Source organism: Tyto alba, unplaced genomic scaffold, assembly GCF_018691265.1.
Source record: "Tyto alba isolate M040663 unplaced genomic scaffold, T.alba_DEE_v4.0 Super-Scaffold_48, whole genome shotgun sequence".
Lineage (NCBI taxonomy): Eukaryota > Metazoa > Chordata > Aves > Strigiformes > Tytonidae > Tyto > Tyto alba.
In genome coordinates, this window is record NW_024881324.1 from 15,138,089 (window position 1) to 15,155,784 (window position 17,696).

The 17,696-nt window shown below is 38.5% G+C and overlaps 1 protein-coding gene across 1 annotated transcript in view; it reads right to left on the reverse strand.

The window, feature by feature from the left end:
* GMDS (GDP-mannose 4,6-dehydratase) overlaps window positions 1-17,696 on the reverse strand; it is a 427,214-nt gene that overhangs the window by 338,974 nt on the left and 70,544 nt on the right. The window contains exons 2-4 of the mRNA XM_032991929.2: window positions 15,588-15,632; window positions 11,793-11,880; window positions 7,161-7,270 (exon numbers count right to left, since the gene is read on the reverse strand). Of these exons, the coding sequence (XP_032847820.2) occupies window positions 7,161-7,270; window positions 11,793-11,880; window positions 15,588-15,632 (243 nt within the window). The remainder of the gene's footprint in view (window positions 1-7,160; window positions 7,271-11,792; window positions 11,881-15,587; window positions 15,633-17,696) is intronic.

The window sequence follows — 17,696 nt, forward strand, 5'->3', positions numbered from 1 at the left end:
TACTAAACTAGGAGTAATTTGATATCATCTTGAGACAATAAAATATTCCATAAAGCATAACTGTAAAATTCTCTAACTCCATAAAATTAAGGTCTGTTAGGCTTATTTTTGCCTATAAGTCTTACTATATCTCTTACTACAACAGAGTGCTGGCTAACAGTCTTTACAGTTAACTAGACTAGATCTTGTTACACCAAACAACCAAACTGGTTGTTTTATAAAACACACACACAAAAAAAAAATCCATCCATTTTCTCAGAAGCTGTGAGCTTCTGTGACATTCATAATGAGCTTAAAACCTATACAATAATATAATAGCACAACAATGCACACTGAACGATAAGAACCATGAGGTACAGTACATAAAACATTTATTATGCAAGCTGTAATGCACAATTCTAAGCTTTGTTACTAATGCAATAGTGGAAAATCCTTACAATTAATTCCTTGAATTATTTAACCTGCAGTTTCATATAAGTAAGATAGTTTGAAATTAAAAAAAAATAAACAACTTTCGCCATGAGGAAGCATAGCAGGATCGGAACCAAACTGGGTAAGTACACAGTTAGCATAAAACCACATAAGTAGCATCATTAAGATTACCGATTAGTATCTACATGTGATTGAAAAAAAAACCCACCCTACAAACTAGCAAGAAACATTCCCGTTTAACACATGGACTACAATACCAAAACAAGTCTCCAGCGCAAAAGAACTATTTTCAGAACACATCTACCAAATAAGCAATGGCAACAATCACTATAAGCTACTTTAGTTCAGTGTTGTTGAGATGGTTAAAACTAAGCCAAACCAAATTGAAGGGGTTTCAAAATAACGATCCTAATACAGAGCTGCTCAGTAAGGAGGTCACATTTCCCAACCTGACTACTGAATGGCACGAGGACAGACCTTGGAAAGGATCCTGGAACTCAACAATCAGGAGACTTCAGTTCTCAGTTCTGACTTAGCTCTGGACTAAGTTATTTAAGCTTGTATCTTGACTTTCCTCATAGTTAAGTACTCACTGGATATAGGCAGAGGAAGTACCTTCTTCATATGAGATTGCCTCAGTGACACCATCCTCTCCTACACAAACAATCTTCAACTCTACTAACTGTATGGATAGAAAGGGAATGAGGGAAATGTACTGCCCCTGTAACATCAGTCGTAAAACCTGCAGGAGAAATTCAGCAATAGATATTTTTAACTATTTGATTAATTTGCATCCTAAACAGAAGGACGCCAGCTTCCATGCCATGTCCCAAACACTGCCTTCCTCACCATAACAGCACCCTATCCCCTCAGCAACTGTTCATAACCAGAGTTACAACTACATGAAGAAGCATCTCATAAAAGGCTATGGTGGTAAATGAAAAAGACAACCTGATTCCCATAGGGTTCACGTTCCTCAGACCAAGGATGCAAACAGGCTTTACAACATGCTGTAGATAAAGCTTTCTTCAGAAAATGGGAAGAAACATGACATTCATAGGTCCTGGTCCTTATGAGGGACTTTCACCATCCTGATACCTGCTGTAGAGCACATGCAGGGCACATGAAATCCAGGAGTTTCTGGAGTGCATCAATAACTTCCTGACACAGGTTACTGAACAGGTCACAAGGGGAAATGCTATGAACATCTGATTCTTCGTCAAGGAAGAACTGGTCAGGGCAGCCTTAGCTGCAGTGATCATGAGATGGTGCAGTTCAGGATCCTGAGAGAAGGGAGCAAGACAAAAAAGCAGGATCACAGTCCTGGACTTCAAGACAGCAGACTTTTGCCTGTTCAGGGATCTGCTTGGTAGAGTACCATGGGATACGGCCCTGGAGAGAAGAAGAGTCCACAAGAACTGGCCAATTTTCCGAGCTTAAGAATGGTCCATCTTGACAAGTACAAAATCAAGCAGAGGTGGCAAGAGGCCTGGATAATGAATAAGGAGCTCCTGATCCAAGCATAAAAAGGAACTGTATAAGAGGTGGAAGCATGGACCGGCAACCCAGGATGAATACATAGAGACTGCTCAAGTAGACATGTATAGAGGTAGGAAAACATAAGCCCACCTGGATTTGAATGTGGTAAGGGACATGGAGGGCAGCGATAAGAGATTCTACAGGTCTGTCAGCAGCAAAATGATGATCAGGGAAAATGTGGGCCTGCTGCTGAACAATGCAGACAACCTGGTAACAAAGGACACTGAAAAGGCTGAGGTATCCCATATATTCTTCACCTTTTTCTTCACTAGTAAGGCTGACATTAAGAAATCAGAGGTCTCTGAGACTCATGAGGAAGTCTGGAACAATGAAAACATACCTGTGGTAGAAGATGATCAGGGGAACATTTATACAAACTGGACACACGCCATGAGGCCTGGTGGGATGAACCCATGAGTACTGAAGGAGTTGGCTGATGCCATTGCAAAGCCACTCTAGAAAGGTCGTGGCAATCAGGGAAGGTTCCTGACAATTAGAAAGAAAGGAGATGTCACTGCTATCTTCAAGAGGGACAATCCAGGGAACTATAGGCTGGTCAGCCTCACCTTGATCCCTGGGAAGGTGATGGGGCAACTAGTCTGGGAAACCATTTCCAAACATATGAAAGACAAGAAGGTGATTGGGACAAGTCAGGGATAGATTTACAAAGGTGAAATCATGCCTGACCAACTTGATAGACTGCTACGATGAGATAACTAGGTTGGTGAATGAAGGAAGAGTAGACTAGGTAAGGGGATGGCGAGGTGGACTGAAAACTGACTGAACTGCTGGGCTCAATGTTGTGATCAGTTGCACGAAGTCCATCTGGAGTCCAGTCACTAACTGTGTACCCCAGGGGTACCCAATGACCTTGACAATGGGACAGTTGTGGCATCTCCATCCTACTTCAAACTTGAGAAGTTCCTTTGCAAACTGCTCTAGCTGACTCTGCTTTGAGTAAGGGGATTGGACTAGACAGTCTCCAGAGGTCCCTTCCAAACTTCAACTGTTCTGTGATTCTGTAAAATTACATGATGTAAACTTTTGCTTGTGTACTTCAAAGTTTGTCCTCTCTGCAGCAATCCCACTTTTCCACCACCCAGCATGCAAGCTATAACTTCAGGATGCAGAAGAGACACAGGTTTTTATGTAAGCTGGAATTTTCCTCCATGAGCTCTGAAGATCTTGTTGCTATTTCTTTTGTTTCTTCATCTTCCCTACTGCCAGTTCACCCTCCATGCAGCATGAATGCAGACAATCACATTAACAAGCATGGAGTTAGAAATTAAATATTAGTTCGTAACATGTTTGGTTCACAGCAATTAGGGGTCAATATTTTATGCAGATAAACACATAATAATCAGAAAATAATAAATTCTTTAATTTTGTCAGCATTAGGAAAGAAGAGACTAAAGGCCTCCTGAGACTGGGGGCCTTCTCCTTGGAGAGGACAAAAATATAGAAGAAGAAATAGAGGAGCTAGAGATGAAGCTGAATTCAATAGACAAGTGTAGAGAGATCCTTACTTAAGTGAGGGCTTCTATGCTAAAAGCCCCTTGATTTTTACATTTCACCTTTCAGCTAACAGTGGTAGGGTTTGCTTCTTAAAATTAATTCCTGCATGACTACAATGTGCCTGCAAGGACTTAAAACTAAATAAAACCTTAATATCCCCTAAACTAAAGGACAAAAAACCCTGTGTGCATCTTGCAAGGTGAAAAAAACAAACAAACAAACAAACCAACCAGCATTTACTGGCTTTTTAAAATATAGTTACACACAAGTAAGGTTTTACTTTTCAATAATACATCCATGTTGCATATGTAAGGAACAGCTATCAGAAAAGTCAACCCATCATTTTTGTATCTTATAAAATGCATTCACTCTAAAATTTCTGACATCAAATGCCAACAGCAAGTAAGCCAAATAACCTTCTACTACCCAAGACAATTTAAACAAGTAAAATGAGCAATTGTGGCTATCTGCACTACAGGTAAAATGGACTAGGCTACTTAATACGTGAATACTAGGATAGCAATAGTCCTAAAACTGGATCCATTTCTTCAGTCCTGCGTTTAACTGCTCAATGCAAAAAGTTTCAAGTGCTGAAAGCATGAGATCTTTCACTTAAGGTTACACTGCCTTTTGCTTCAGAAATTTGTAAAAAAATATTTGTCAGTGTCACCAGTTCAACACAACTCAAAAAAAATCATACAGCACAGTCAAATACCAGTAAGATCATTTGTCCTTTAGAAAACAATAGCTACAAGTTCATATCTATCTATATGTGTGCATCTACCAAAACACTGTGCAAGAAGAAACTTTTATATCATTTTAGCCAACCTAGCATTTGGTTAATTGCTTTTCAAGACATGCAACAGACAGAGGGATATGAATATAGAGTTATGAGTAACAGAATTTAGATGAAGCCATCTGTATGTTACCTATACACAATAATAGATTATTATTTAGAACCAGTATACTGTAAACAATCACTCCCATGAAACCTAATTAAATGAAAACAAATCATGCTCAGCACACTGGATTCTCAAAGCACCAAAAGCCAAAGCAGCAGGACACAAAGACTGGATAGAGAAAACCAGGCTAAACTGTTTACTTAGTAACTATGAGGTGAATGTGCTACCGTTTTCTGAATGGAGAAGATTCAGTGCAGAGAGCTAATCCCCATTTCTCACCAAAACAGACAGGAATGCACACTGGATAATTTGTTCCTACTGATGATATCATTCTGTTAAGTTTACTGTTTTTAATAAGAAGCAAGTTTCAGTATTCTCTCACTTTCTCCCATGTACAAGATCAGATCAGCCTCTCAGTGACCTACTTTATGAGTCATAGTCTTCACTATTTATGATTCAGAAAAATGTCTTCTCTGACAGTATTTCCCAGACTACTGTGGGTTCATTCCAAGAACCAATTTCATCTTCATTGGTTTCCTACAGGAAACCAGACCAACTTCCTATTATTTTATTTTCCTTCATTTCAGCATGGCTCACATAAACTAACTGGAAGTGAGAGTGATAGTAAACTTTATTCTGCATAAACACAAGCCAACATAAACACCACCAAAAAATACTGAAGACGTCACTGGTTCAAAGTCACCAGAATGTGAAACAACACAAGATTAGAAGTTCTTTTCCCTCAGTCCCCAAACATGATGCACACAGGCAAAAACAGTAACTTTACATAGCCAAAGTTTCACGGTGAAAGTAGTTCAGGTTTCTAGTGAAAACATTCATCCCTAATAGGTGGCCAGGTTCTATTCCCTCTTCTAACATTGAGAATTGTTTCCAAATGGTAAGCACTGTTGGATCACTTCCAAGTCTTATCAATACCATAGTCAAGTCCCCCAATCACCTCAGTCAGCAGACTTGGGGTGCCTAGGTTCTCTCCTCAACTGTGACAACAGAAGTATTACTGGAAGCATAATAACCACACCCTGAATAAGTCTATCTAGACTTACAGTAGGACATCTAACATTGCCTACATATTGGCCTGCTGCATTAAGGCCAGCTTCTAAGAGAGTCATTTTGATGTCTCCTCATTATGCTCCAAGGCGCATTAGATCTCCAAAAGCCAAGACTCAGTGCCAGATCTGAATTGGCTCAAAATGTTCATGCAGTGAGATACTTGAGGAATAAACTTTCCCAGAGCCCATGGCTGTGTCATGTAAGAACCTGTAGCAGCATTGCCACCGCCACCCCTTTATGCCCTCCCAGTGCTGCGATTTGAGCTGTTGGAAACTGTGGCAGCCACATGGAGACAGTTTGCGACAACAACATTAGTGCCATGCTAACACCATTGAGGAGACACAAGTAATTTCCATGGAGATTGTTATCCAGTGCACTAGTTCAAGAAAAGAAATGCTGGAACACCTAGCTGTGGTCTGCAAATACCCAGCAAGGTTTGCTGGCTCAGGTTTCACTCTGCAAAGCAGCAGTTAAATTTCCTTTTGGACCAAAACTGCCCTTGGACTCATGCAGCCTTATTATATTGCTGTACCTGGGCTAATAAACTCAACCAGACTCATGTTTAGCACAGAGCAAACTGGATAATTCAATCATGTAAGCAATTTAAAAGCAAAATTATTGTAATTTCATCTCTCTATTCTTCTGTTTGTCTTCTCAATAACTGCAGTCTTTCAACATGATTTCCTCTTGCTGGGTTTCAAGGCTTACAGAGTGATAGGAACATCACATTGCTTTTTGTAGGAAAGGTGACTTACAAAACTAAAGCCAAACTGATTTTCATGAGACTTAAATGCTCCTTCAGTTCTCACCTCAAGAGAGGCCAGGGAATATTACCACTTAAGAATACTTTCACATTGCACACAATAAGGAAAGGACATATAACTGACACATAATTTATTTTAATGACAATTTGCTACCTGGCCATCAGTTTCAGTTTGTAATCATGCAGTGAAGTATGAATGATGTTTTTGCAAGTAAGTAGAGGTCACCTGTTAGAAAACTGAGCATTTCCATGATACAACAATGTAGCTTACCATATATAAAATGCAAATTAAAATCATCCTCTCTACTATTCACGTTCTTTTCTTATGATGCAGCAGTACTTGCCAGGGTCAAGTTACTCATCTTCAACAAGTCCTTTTTGTTTCAGTTTCTGTAACTTGATTTTTCTAATAAAAACCCCAGAAATGTTATAAAACTGCAAGTAGTAGCAAAGCTATTTTCTCTATTTGTAGGTCAATCTTCCAAAGAATACAACTTGCATGAGAACAGGTATAGGCAAAGCCTTTCTAGAAGTGACGCAGGCAGATACAGGCATTGATTTTAATGTAAATGGAATAATGTGGCTCTAAGCACTGTTTGGCCTAACACCACTGCATAACTTTTCAACTATGACCGATCAGCAGCAAACTCTACAGCAAAAGTTGTTTCACATGATATAAAAATCAGATTTTTAAACCCGTGGACTTCGTTGAGAATGACAATTTAACCTCACTAATCCTGACATCTTAATATACATTCAGTAGCAAGACTTGTGCAGTAATTCAGCACTGCAAACACAACTATCTTGATTTAAGGCAGTGTTTACCCATCTGAGTCAGCAGTTGTTAAAACAACTATAAATGCTGCAGTCTAAAATAATCAAAGCAGTATATCACCACCAATGCACATTCACAATTTCTAGTGCTAGAATCTACTCACCTTGACATGGCTTTGAGCTCCCAGGTTGTATATCTCAGTGGGTTTGACTTCATTAATGATCTTCACCAGGCAGGTGCTGTCCGTGAGATCACCATAGTGCAGCTTCATGTCTTCAGAGTTTAAGAACACAGAGTTAATACACTTTAGTTCCAGAACAATATGGCATTCTTGGCCCAAATCCTATTCCAGGATTAAAATTCAAGTAAACATTTATTGGAAAATTTAAGAGATCACTGGGTGAACAAGGTTTTGCTTGGGTTTCTTTTCCCTGCTTTAAGCACAAAATACATTTCCCTGCAGGAGTAATGAATACCAGTTCAGATTCGCTTTTCAATAATCTGATTTAGCTAGCAACATTTATATAATTTGTTTAATAGTTTATGCTTCATTAACCTAGGTTGTATCAATTAGATCAATGTCATATACAGAATTTCAGACACAAAAAAAAAAGCTCATTATTTTAGTTCGGGCTTCCAATCTTTCACTCACAAAGGTTTTTAATAACTTCTTAAGCATACATTGCTAGTTTTCTCCTCCTTCCCAAAATGTTGCACATATTTAAGTTCCTTACTGCAAATAATTGCACAACATAACAGAAATACCTAAGGTACCTACCAGATGAAAATTTAAGTAATGTTACAGCACAACCCACTGTATTTATTACCATAATTTTTCCATTTAAAAAATACTGATACAACACTGGAAAGGAATTTCAGGGAACACTGTAACTGTCAATGAAACCTGCTTTGTGATTTTATACACCAAAATCTCAAATGCAGTTGGATATGTCAGTCACACAGCTGTTATTTATCCTTTCCCAAATGAGTCAATTTCTAATTTGTGTGTGAAAAAGTAGGTAAGAGCATGAGAGCCACTCCCGTCAAAATTAAAAGAGCAGGTTGCAACAGATTATCAACTTGCCCTTGGTTTCAGACCCTGACCTGTCAAAAATTTATTCCAGAAGTGAAATTCATTCCGATAAAACAGGTCTCATTTTCCTCCTATTTAAAAAAATAAATAATAAAAAAAAACAAAAAAAAAAAAAAAAACAAAAAAAAAAAACACACCACCACATTGCTATTCACATATCTATTCAACAAAAAGACAAATCTTGTTATAACTATTGATGAATTGGCTGTTTACATTTATTTGTCATATCTATATAGACTTTCACTTGATGTTTTTGACCTTAATAAATTTTTGTGTCCATTGCCCTATCACAAGGAGGAAGAAGAAAATCCTATTTCAGTAGAGGTTAGCTGTCTTCCCATTTCACAATGGTCACCACTTTTTGGGGCTGTATCATCTATAGATATAATAATATTTTTTTTCCCTTTTTTTTTGATCCTGAATCCAAGAAATACAAGGTTTATTATAGTAGTCTATCGTGTGAATCCACAGTACATTTTTGATTTTTTTTAAAAAATGCTGTAGAGATATAGTGAACTTCGATTTTATTTAAGCTATTTTGTTTTGTTTATATTTTTTATTTTTAACAGTTTAAGGCATCAAGAAAGTAACAGAACAAGCAGTTCTCAGGTGTTCAGCTTTGCACATTCCTATTTATCAGTCGCTTGAGGCTCTTCAGGTTGATAAAGTGATACAGCCCAGCAGGTCACATTTTTTACATCCACATTGCCTGAAAAGGACAGTTCTGAGGAGATTTCAAGATCCAGTTGAAGCTGTGGCTAATGGGTAAGGGAATGGTAATGCAATTGGTTTTTTTAAAGAAAGAGATAACTGTGATTAAATATGAGGGCTAGCAAGGAGGTTATGACCTTTTTTTGTGCATACACATCCATTATCCATGATGCAGGCTGCCTTCATTCCTGCCACCAGTTCTATATAGGCTGTGCTGAAACAACACGTTTCCACTTGTATGGAATGCAACTGTCCTGCTTCCCAAATGAAATTCAACATGTGAAACCAGTCCTGCCTGTGGGCCACAGCATGCACAAGATCTCAAATGGATGTAGGACAAAATTATTTGGGTATTGGTGTTAACCGGCAATCGTCAAAGCTGTTGGTGTCCAGATCACCTCAACAACTGCTGCCTTTTTCTTGCAACACTAGAGACCAAGAGCAAGCACCACCTAACCAGTTTCTCCGATTGCATTTACCACCTTTTTCAGGACAACTCTGTGGGCTGGTGGGAGCAGGGAAGAACCCAAACACACCACCCTTCCTGTATCAGAACAGAAAGCTTCCCCTAGGCGAAGGGGACCCTCTTCTTCCTCTGATAACTTTGGCTGGGAGTTAAATGAAATCTTCCTCCCAGCTGAGCCAGCCTTTCAGAGAAGATGAAGCAGAGGACACTTACACACAGGGAGCAGCAGCAACTCTGTAGGAACCTCAGGGTCTGAAGGAGCAACTGGTTCCTCTCCAGCCCAAGCGGCAGCTCAGCAGGAAAGAGGCTCCCTCTTCCTACAAAGACATCCAGCTGTGTCCCCATGCCGAGGCCGAGGCCGGAGAGCAGTCTCAGAGCTTCCCAGGGGAAGACGGGCTGCCAGCTGTGCTGAGCTGAGCATCAGAGATATCCTCCCACAACTACCTTAAATTTAAAGCTCTCAAAGGGGAATGATTATTTTGGTCTACCATCAAGTCTTCAACGCTGCTTGTCCAAATCGCTTTTTTGAAGAGGAGCAGAGCGTGCGGCTTTTTTCATGGGTCAGAAAATGAACAAGAGGTCTTTCAAAAGTAATAGGCTAAGTGGACTTACTAGAAATGGGGTTCATTTGGTGCAAAGATTTATAAACACAGATCAAATGTCACAACCTTTGCATTTTAGTAAAATTATCCAATCTAAAAACTTCCTTAGCAAGCAATAGCTGGAGGGATCACTTCAGGAAACACCTTGTTTTCTTTCTTGTTCTCCCTACTTTTTTTTTTTTATAAGGAGGTTCACTGCCTATGAAGATCATCTTGCAATGTGTAATCAACTCCTCACAAGAAAAACACATAGGGCATAGACAAAATTAGGGTTTGCTCACATCAACCACTATTGCTTCTTTGCTTCCTCCAGTACTGCTTGGAAACCCATTGTTTTCAAACAGTTTCCATGGAGCAGCCTTTCCTGAGATTCCAAGTCCAATTCCTCCTCCTCCTCCTCCTATTCATATGGCTGCATTCCTCAGTTAAAGGAAAATGAGATAGTAAGTGGGAAAAAAACATTTAAGGTCTGCTTTCCTTTTCTTTTCTTCCATCTCTTTCCTAAAATGTTCATACACATATTTATCAAGATCCATATTGTCTTCTCAAATCACTTTTCATATTCACAAGATGGCCCTCACAATGCACAGGTTTTATTTCTTTTGCTTCATTTAACCTTGTGAGCCACAAATGTAAGTCATGGGAAACACAGTTCTTATATTGTCCTTGATGGAGGCACAGGTTTCAGTATTCTTCATTAATATATTTTATTCAATTTTACCCCTCAATCAGATATTTTAAGGAGCAATGTACAGTACGTAGCAACTATTCACAGTAAATACCACTGTAATAATTTCAGAAATTAATTTTTTTTTAAATTACAAGCAAAGATCAAGTGAAATCTATAAGTTGCATTATATACTACAATTTGATAAAATTAGGCTCTGTTTCACTGTAGTGGGAATCAGACTTCAAAAGACATGAGATTTATTTATGGCATGGAGATACTTAGTGTTAACAATACCTTAAATTGGACTATTTATTACAGTGTCAGTCTGAAAAACTCTACAAAATATGCATAGCATAGAGAACTATATGATTGATAAAATGCTCAATCCTGCTGAACTGAAGCCATCCAACATTTGAGCTTCTTTTCATTAAGTGATCAGTTAACCTTCTTTAAGGTAAAATATGCAAACAGTTTTTGCAAAGTGTAAACTGAAGGTAAAAATTTCAGCTTTCCAAATTATCATCGGTAACAGAAAATACAGTAGATTGTCAGCAAATTTCCAAGAGCAATGCCTTTTGTTCAGGAAAAACAGGTAATCGTTTCCTTGGCTGCAGAAATTCAGAAGGGCCAAAGATTCATTCTTCCTGTCATCAGTAAGAACCAATCATGTCTTATTCATGCTGTCATACAGGCTGTCCCCAAACCTTCACCTCCAACAGGCACTAAGAAGCTCATGAGGAAAGAGAAATCGGGCGCTTAAGATAACTGCCTAAGAAAAATCATTTTACTACTCTCATATCTCACTGTTTTCAACTTCACATTGCTTTTTGCAGGCCCTATGCGTGAACTGCATCAGCATTTCTACCCAATAGAAAGTGCCTTCTTGGGCCCCTCTCCTATTTTCCACTCTTGGTAACTCACACGCACAAGAGTATCTATACTTTGTGTCACATTTTCATCAGAAAAAAATTATCACTTTTCTTTCTGAGATAGAGCAGCTAGTGAACACAAGCAGAGAAAAGGGCAGATTTGCTATTAAGGTTTTTTGTTTGGTTGTTTTTTGCCTAAGTGAAGCACAGCTTAAAAATAACTACTTGTTAATAACATTTACGTGGAAGAAGCTGGGATTCCCCTCCTGCTCCTGGGGACCTTTCTCCACTAACCACACACCACAGATTTAAAAAAAAAAAAAAAACAAAAACAAAAACAAAACAAAACACCCAAAAAGCTTAAATATAAAAACAAAGTCTTACTTCCTTCAATGTGAGCCTGTGGGTTCTTATAGAGATGTTCAATTCGGCCAGTATTAAAAGAACTAGACCGACGAACAATGCCATGCACCTGTGGATTGAACAAAGAAAAATACAAAAGGAAAGTGGTAAACATTAAGATGAAAGTGTCCATCATTATCACTGCTCTTTTCATAAAGATGAGCCTAAACCTTCTATCAGGTAATCAGAGGTTGTCTCTACTCCTAAAGTCTGACAGTTATCCAAATCACAACAAAATACTTGGAGATGAGCTCTGACACTGTCATATTTATTTTAGTATCCTTGAGTGGTTTCACCTTCTCCTTTGTTGACACCACTAATAGCCCAAGCATCACACACAGTACAGAAAGCACCCTGAATTGCTCTAGAAAACAATGAGTGAGACTTGCCCACGTTACTGGAGTTGGAGAAGCAATATGTGAATCCCAAGATAACCACTTCTTCCCGGTTGCAGAGAAGTCTTTCTGGAGCCAGAGATGATGGGCATGGAAAAAGCAACAGCAGGAGATGGGGTTCAGGAGAGGAGAGAGCCAGCAGAGAGGAGAGGAGGGATCAAAAAGACAAGGGGAAAGAAGGGGCAGCAGCTGCAAGGCCCAAACATATTTTAGAAAACAGCTGTTATTCACTTTCTGGGGTGTTGGAAAAACAGCCAGAACAGGCAGTGCTGTTTTGTGGACCTCATGAGTCAGTGTTCTCCAGTGGGTTACAAGACACAGGAGCAAGCCTAAGGCTGAAATGCAGATTGGGAATTTCCTTTAACCAGTCACAATAAATAAGTCAGTGAAAAAACCCACTGGTTCTGACTAATGTTAAAGAAAAGCCCGTTTGTGTCTAATACATTTGAGAAACTGGTCAAACACTGATCCCATTTCCTCCTTATGTAAGATAGCCCCATGCCTGCTGCCAAAATTCATGTTAGCTTATGTTACCAGCTGCAGAAGTTGTACAAGTGAAATCAAGCTTCAGCATCTGACTGTTCTCCATTTCTCCTTGCCCTTTATATCTGAAAGTGATCCCTTACGGTTTGATGCAGCCCACACTTGGTTTCATTGGGCCATCGCGTTACTCTCTCACTTCATGTTAACTTGTACCCATAAGAATACAGCAGCAGGAACAGGCAGTGTTTGGGGTTTTGGTTTGGGGATTTTTCTTTTACACATAACACAAGCTATGGTTATTGACACAGAAAACGCTTTTTATTCCATCTTAAGTCGGAAACTTAACTGAGTAAAAAGGTATGCACAACTGCAGAGTGAGATCAGTTTGCTGCTTTAAGAATGACATTTTGGTGGCAAGATCTCTAATAATAGCTGAATAGCTTCATCTTTACAACTTTCAAGTCAAATTTAATGATGCCAATTTTCTTACATAAGATCTCTTGTGTGTCCAGCCACACAACAGGCTCATAACATACCTTGTTCCACAATTCAAATGATAAACTTTCTACAACTGAGTAAAATATTTGCATTTTGAGGATCAATGAGGAACTGAGAAACATGCCCCCCTAAAAGAAATTTCCATCAAATAATTAATTTATGAAGATAAATTTCCAAAATTATGTAGTTAAAAGCCCCATCAAAATAATTATTTATAGAATGTGTGGATAATTTATAGGGACAGAAGGTTTACAGAGGAACACTTTCAAAAAAATACACTTCCATAGTAAATTCACTTTTTCAAAAGACGTTGGAAATATTTTGAGTACTTAACTGAACATCTGTTTTGCTGAGTAAAAAGATCAAGTTTTGCAGTTTTAAAGCATCAAATTATTCTAAAGGAAGCTAACTGAAGTGCTCTATAATTCTTCTAGCAAAATTAAATATTTTGCCTTAAAGTCCTGATGAGAGACTTCTTGAGCTCTAAATTATTTATCTCTGAAGAAAGTCATGCTGAAATTCAAGTTCAAACACATGATTGACCAGTAAGTCAAATCTTGCCAGCTCAAAGCTTGATGAAAGACTGTGCTTGCAAGAGCTTTGTGTCAGCTGAATGACTGTGACACCAACATTTGACCAATGAGATGTGCTAAATGCAATCACCCCAGGACTTCAAAAAGTTTCAGCAAACAAACAAATCCAGAGAGCCTGTTGCATCCAGCAATAGCAAGAAAACATGCAAACCCAGCTTTTTCTTCCTTTCTTTTTTTTTTTTTTTTTTTTTCCCCACTCCTTTTCCTGGTATGCACATACAAGAGAAAGAAAACCTGCCAAAAGCTTAATCCATGACAGCAATATTACCATAAAAAAACTGATGAAAGGTACCTTTGTCTGCATGGGACAGGTGAAGTGCAAACTTTGTGACAAGCCAAAATGTGTGCAAACTGGTTAATCTAGTTAAGAATATAAGATCAGGGGATTTTTCTCAATAGGGCTCCATCTTTAAATAGATTGAAAATTTAAAAAAAAAAAAAAAGAAAAATTAACTAGGGAGGCAATAAGTTATCACATGTACTCTTGTGTTCAGTTATTCAGGAACAGATGTCTCTAACTGGGAACACATGAAATAATTCCAACAAATAGATGGAGAGTTGAGGAAGAGAAGAAGAAACCCTCTACTCAATTACTGTAATCTTTCTATTGTGGAAAGAGTTATAGGTCATTTTAGTTGCAGTTCACAGTTCCCAATTTCATTCTGGACTAGGAGAAAGCAGGTGCTTTTGCCTTTAAAGTAGCAGAAGGAACCACAATAATATCTCTTTCCTCCAAATGGAATGAAGAAATAGTAAAAATAATCAATTTACAACACTGAAAAAACACCACCAATAAGCTGATCAATCAACAAAGTAGGAAAAAGGATGGAATAAGCAAGGCAAGATTAATCACATTCAAATGCATGGAAAGCACTGACTGGCTGAGAAGAGAATTCCTACTAAGCTATGAAAAAGCATTACAACAGAAGTAATAAAATCCAATATTAGAATAAGCATTAGCTTTTAATAAAAACCCAGAAAATACTACATTGTGGGAAAATTAATTTGACCACCCCTTTCCTTCCATTATCATACATTCTGGAAGCATCTTTCATGACTGAGAAGGCAAACATTCTCATACATATGCCCACAAAATTTCAAAAACATCAAATCATACCATAATAATGTGATTGTTGCTTTGCTGGATGACAAAAAAGACTATTTTTGCCAGGGAAAATTATGCAGCAAGAAGGAATCAGACTCCCTTTATTTTAAGGAAAAAGTAAATGAAAATCATGTGCTAAGCAAGAACATAATTAATCCAAGAGAAGGGGTGGAAAGTAACACTACCAAATTATATTTTGGGGTTTTGGTGTTTATTTGTGTTTTGCTGTTTTTTTTTTTTTTTTTTTCTTTTTAAACAGAGAAAGCAAAATGCAAGGTTTTCATTGCTGAAGTATAACTGACAAACTGAAAGGTCCTTTGGTACAGAGAGAGAGAAGGGGGGGATGGGTGCGAAGAGAACAAATTACATTCTTATTCCTTTATGTGGTACATCGCATCATAAACTATTCCCTAATTCCTTACAGTTTTGGCTCACACAGGTCACTGCTTATCTGAGTTGGAGGGAAACATGCAAAGCAGCTATACCCTGAGGAGGAGGGAATCCACCAGTGGACATTAGATGATAAATAGTACAATAAGCTGGCATGATTACAGACCATGTTGCACATTCCTCTCCGGAGTTTTGATTTGTTATCTAGGGCTGGAGTGGAAAACATACACAGAGAAGGACAGGAGCAGAGGAAGCTGGAGCTGCAGCATCCAAATGACTCCATCAGCCCCCAGCCGGTCACTGAGTCACTCACCTCATAGCCTTTTTCCAGCAGGAACTCAGCCAAGTACGATCCATCCTGGGAAGAGTAAGATATAGGAAAATGTTAGAAACACAGTGAATGGGCCTGGGAGATTTGGGCTGGTTAAAGTCTCAAAAAAGGGAAGAAAAAAACTTTGCAGTGAGTTGACTGGGTAACGTGCATATACTTTAATTTCTCTAGATTTATACACTGACCTAAAAATACTATAGATGCTTTTTGGATAATTTTAGATTAAGCAGTATACTTTAAGATAACTTGCTTACAAATGCTGGTTGAGAACTCCCATGTCTTGAATCTCTTCCCACGTTCCATTATAAAGTGCCTGTGGATGTCTTTCCAAAATATCCTAACCACAGTTATCGAATTTGAACTATTTTGGAGATAGGGAAGGAAAAACATTCTAGAAAAATTGGTGCAAGCTTGGTGTAGTCTGTAAACTGATTTGCCTCTGTAGCACTGTTTCACGCTCACATCTCCCTTGCACACGTGGCTCCTTCCACAAGCTTTCTGAAGGCAATAGTAATTCTGCCTGACTGACCGACCAACTGAGTTTTCAAAAGCATCTCTAGCACACCTTATATTTATACTGCAGGATACGAGCCATTTTCACATTTTATATATTATTAAGAGTTAAGAGTTTGTGTTGTTTTGATTTTAGGGTTTTTTCCTTTTTTTTTTTTTCTTCTTCCTTTCAAATCCTGTCAAATTTAAATTATTAAGCTCCCCAAAAGGAAATACTTCAAAACATGCTAGCGCATGTTTTCCTGAAATAAGATGATTTTCCTGGCATCATTATTGACAGATTACCAAATACAAAAAAAGTCATATTATCCTTATAAAAGTGTACTCACCATCACAAACCCAGCAAATTTTACCCCTCCAGAGGAGTGCTCACTAACCAATTCAGTAAATACCACTCATGCCCAAAGAGTCTGCAGCTTCTCACCGACTTTTTGAACTGGTTGTTCCTTTAATATGCGAGACTATTCCAGAGTCGATTGACTTGCTACAGGAAGACCATGAAAACCTGAGATGCCACCTATGCTTACATGCTTAAACTCTGTTACGTGGATCTGCTCTGCCATGATCATGGCCAGATACATTAAAGTGCAAAACTAAACAGACATCTCTTTGGTCCTCTTTTTAAAAGCATGTTTCTCCCGAAAAAAAACTCTCTCACCTCAGATTAAATGAACTTTTTGTTGTCTCATAGACAGCCTAAGGAGAATAACCTACTGAAGTAAGAAATTTGAGATGCACTAGGAGGTCCTAGAGGAGCAGAACTGCCAGTGGAGACTGCTCACTACATTGATGGCAAAATCATGTATAAATCTATGTAAAAAGTCATAGTGCAGTGCACAGGGGGCATGTTGCTGTATGTTTAAAACTGCAGCATTAGAAAAAAATGAGTGACTTTATGATATAAACGTTTCAAAAAGTCTCATACAGTCTAGAAGAGCTTGAAACCAAGAAAGAAAGTCTTATCTTACATACTACTTCTACTACTTGTACATGTGTGTGTTCACATGACTTCACAGTGCCGTAACCCAACAGCCATCAGTCTATAACACTGGTTGATCTGGAACATGACAAACCACATGTGCCACGGCATCCCTGGGACAGTACGTATTTCTGTATATCAAATTAAAAGAACACAAACCTATGGAAAGAAGTTCAAAGAATATGCAGTGGAAACTCTGAAGAAACATGGGGGCAAAGGTGGGGATGACAACTACCTTTAACATAGTTGCCATTTTTTTCATTAGTAATTCCTCCAGGATTTAGCAGAGGTGGATCAGAGGGAAGAAAACTTCCCAGTCCTCCTTGGTTGCTCAGTCCACTAAAATAAGTAAATATATAAAATGAAAAGGATGTGAAGTGGGAGACCCAGAGAGTGGAAAGGAGATGAAAAAAGAAAGGCTGTGATTACTTAGGAAGTTGATGGGAAACAGACTTGACTAGGATTGAACCCTGTCAATAAGGTCTTGTTCTTCTCACCCGGGCCATTGCTCAAACTTTCCAGTTGCCCTGGAACATTTTGAACCAGCAGTGGCACTCACTTCCTTTGAGCTTCCTTTCCAGGTCTATGAAGCGATAGGG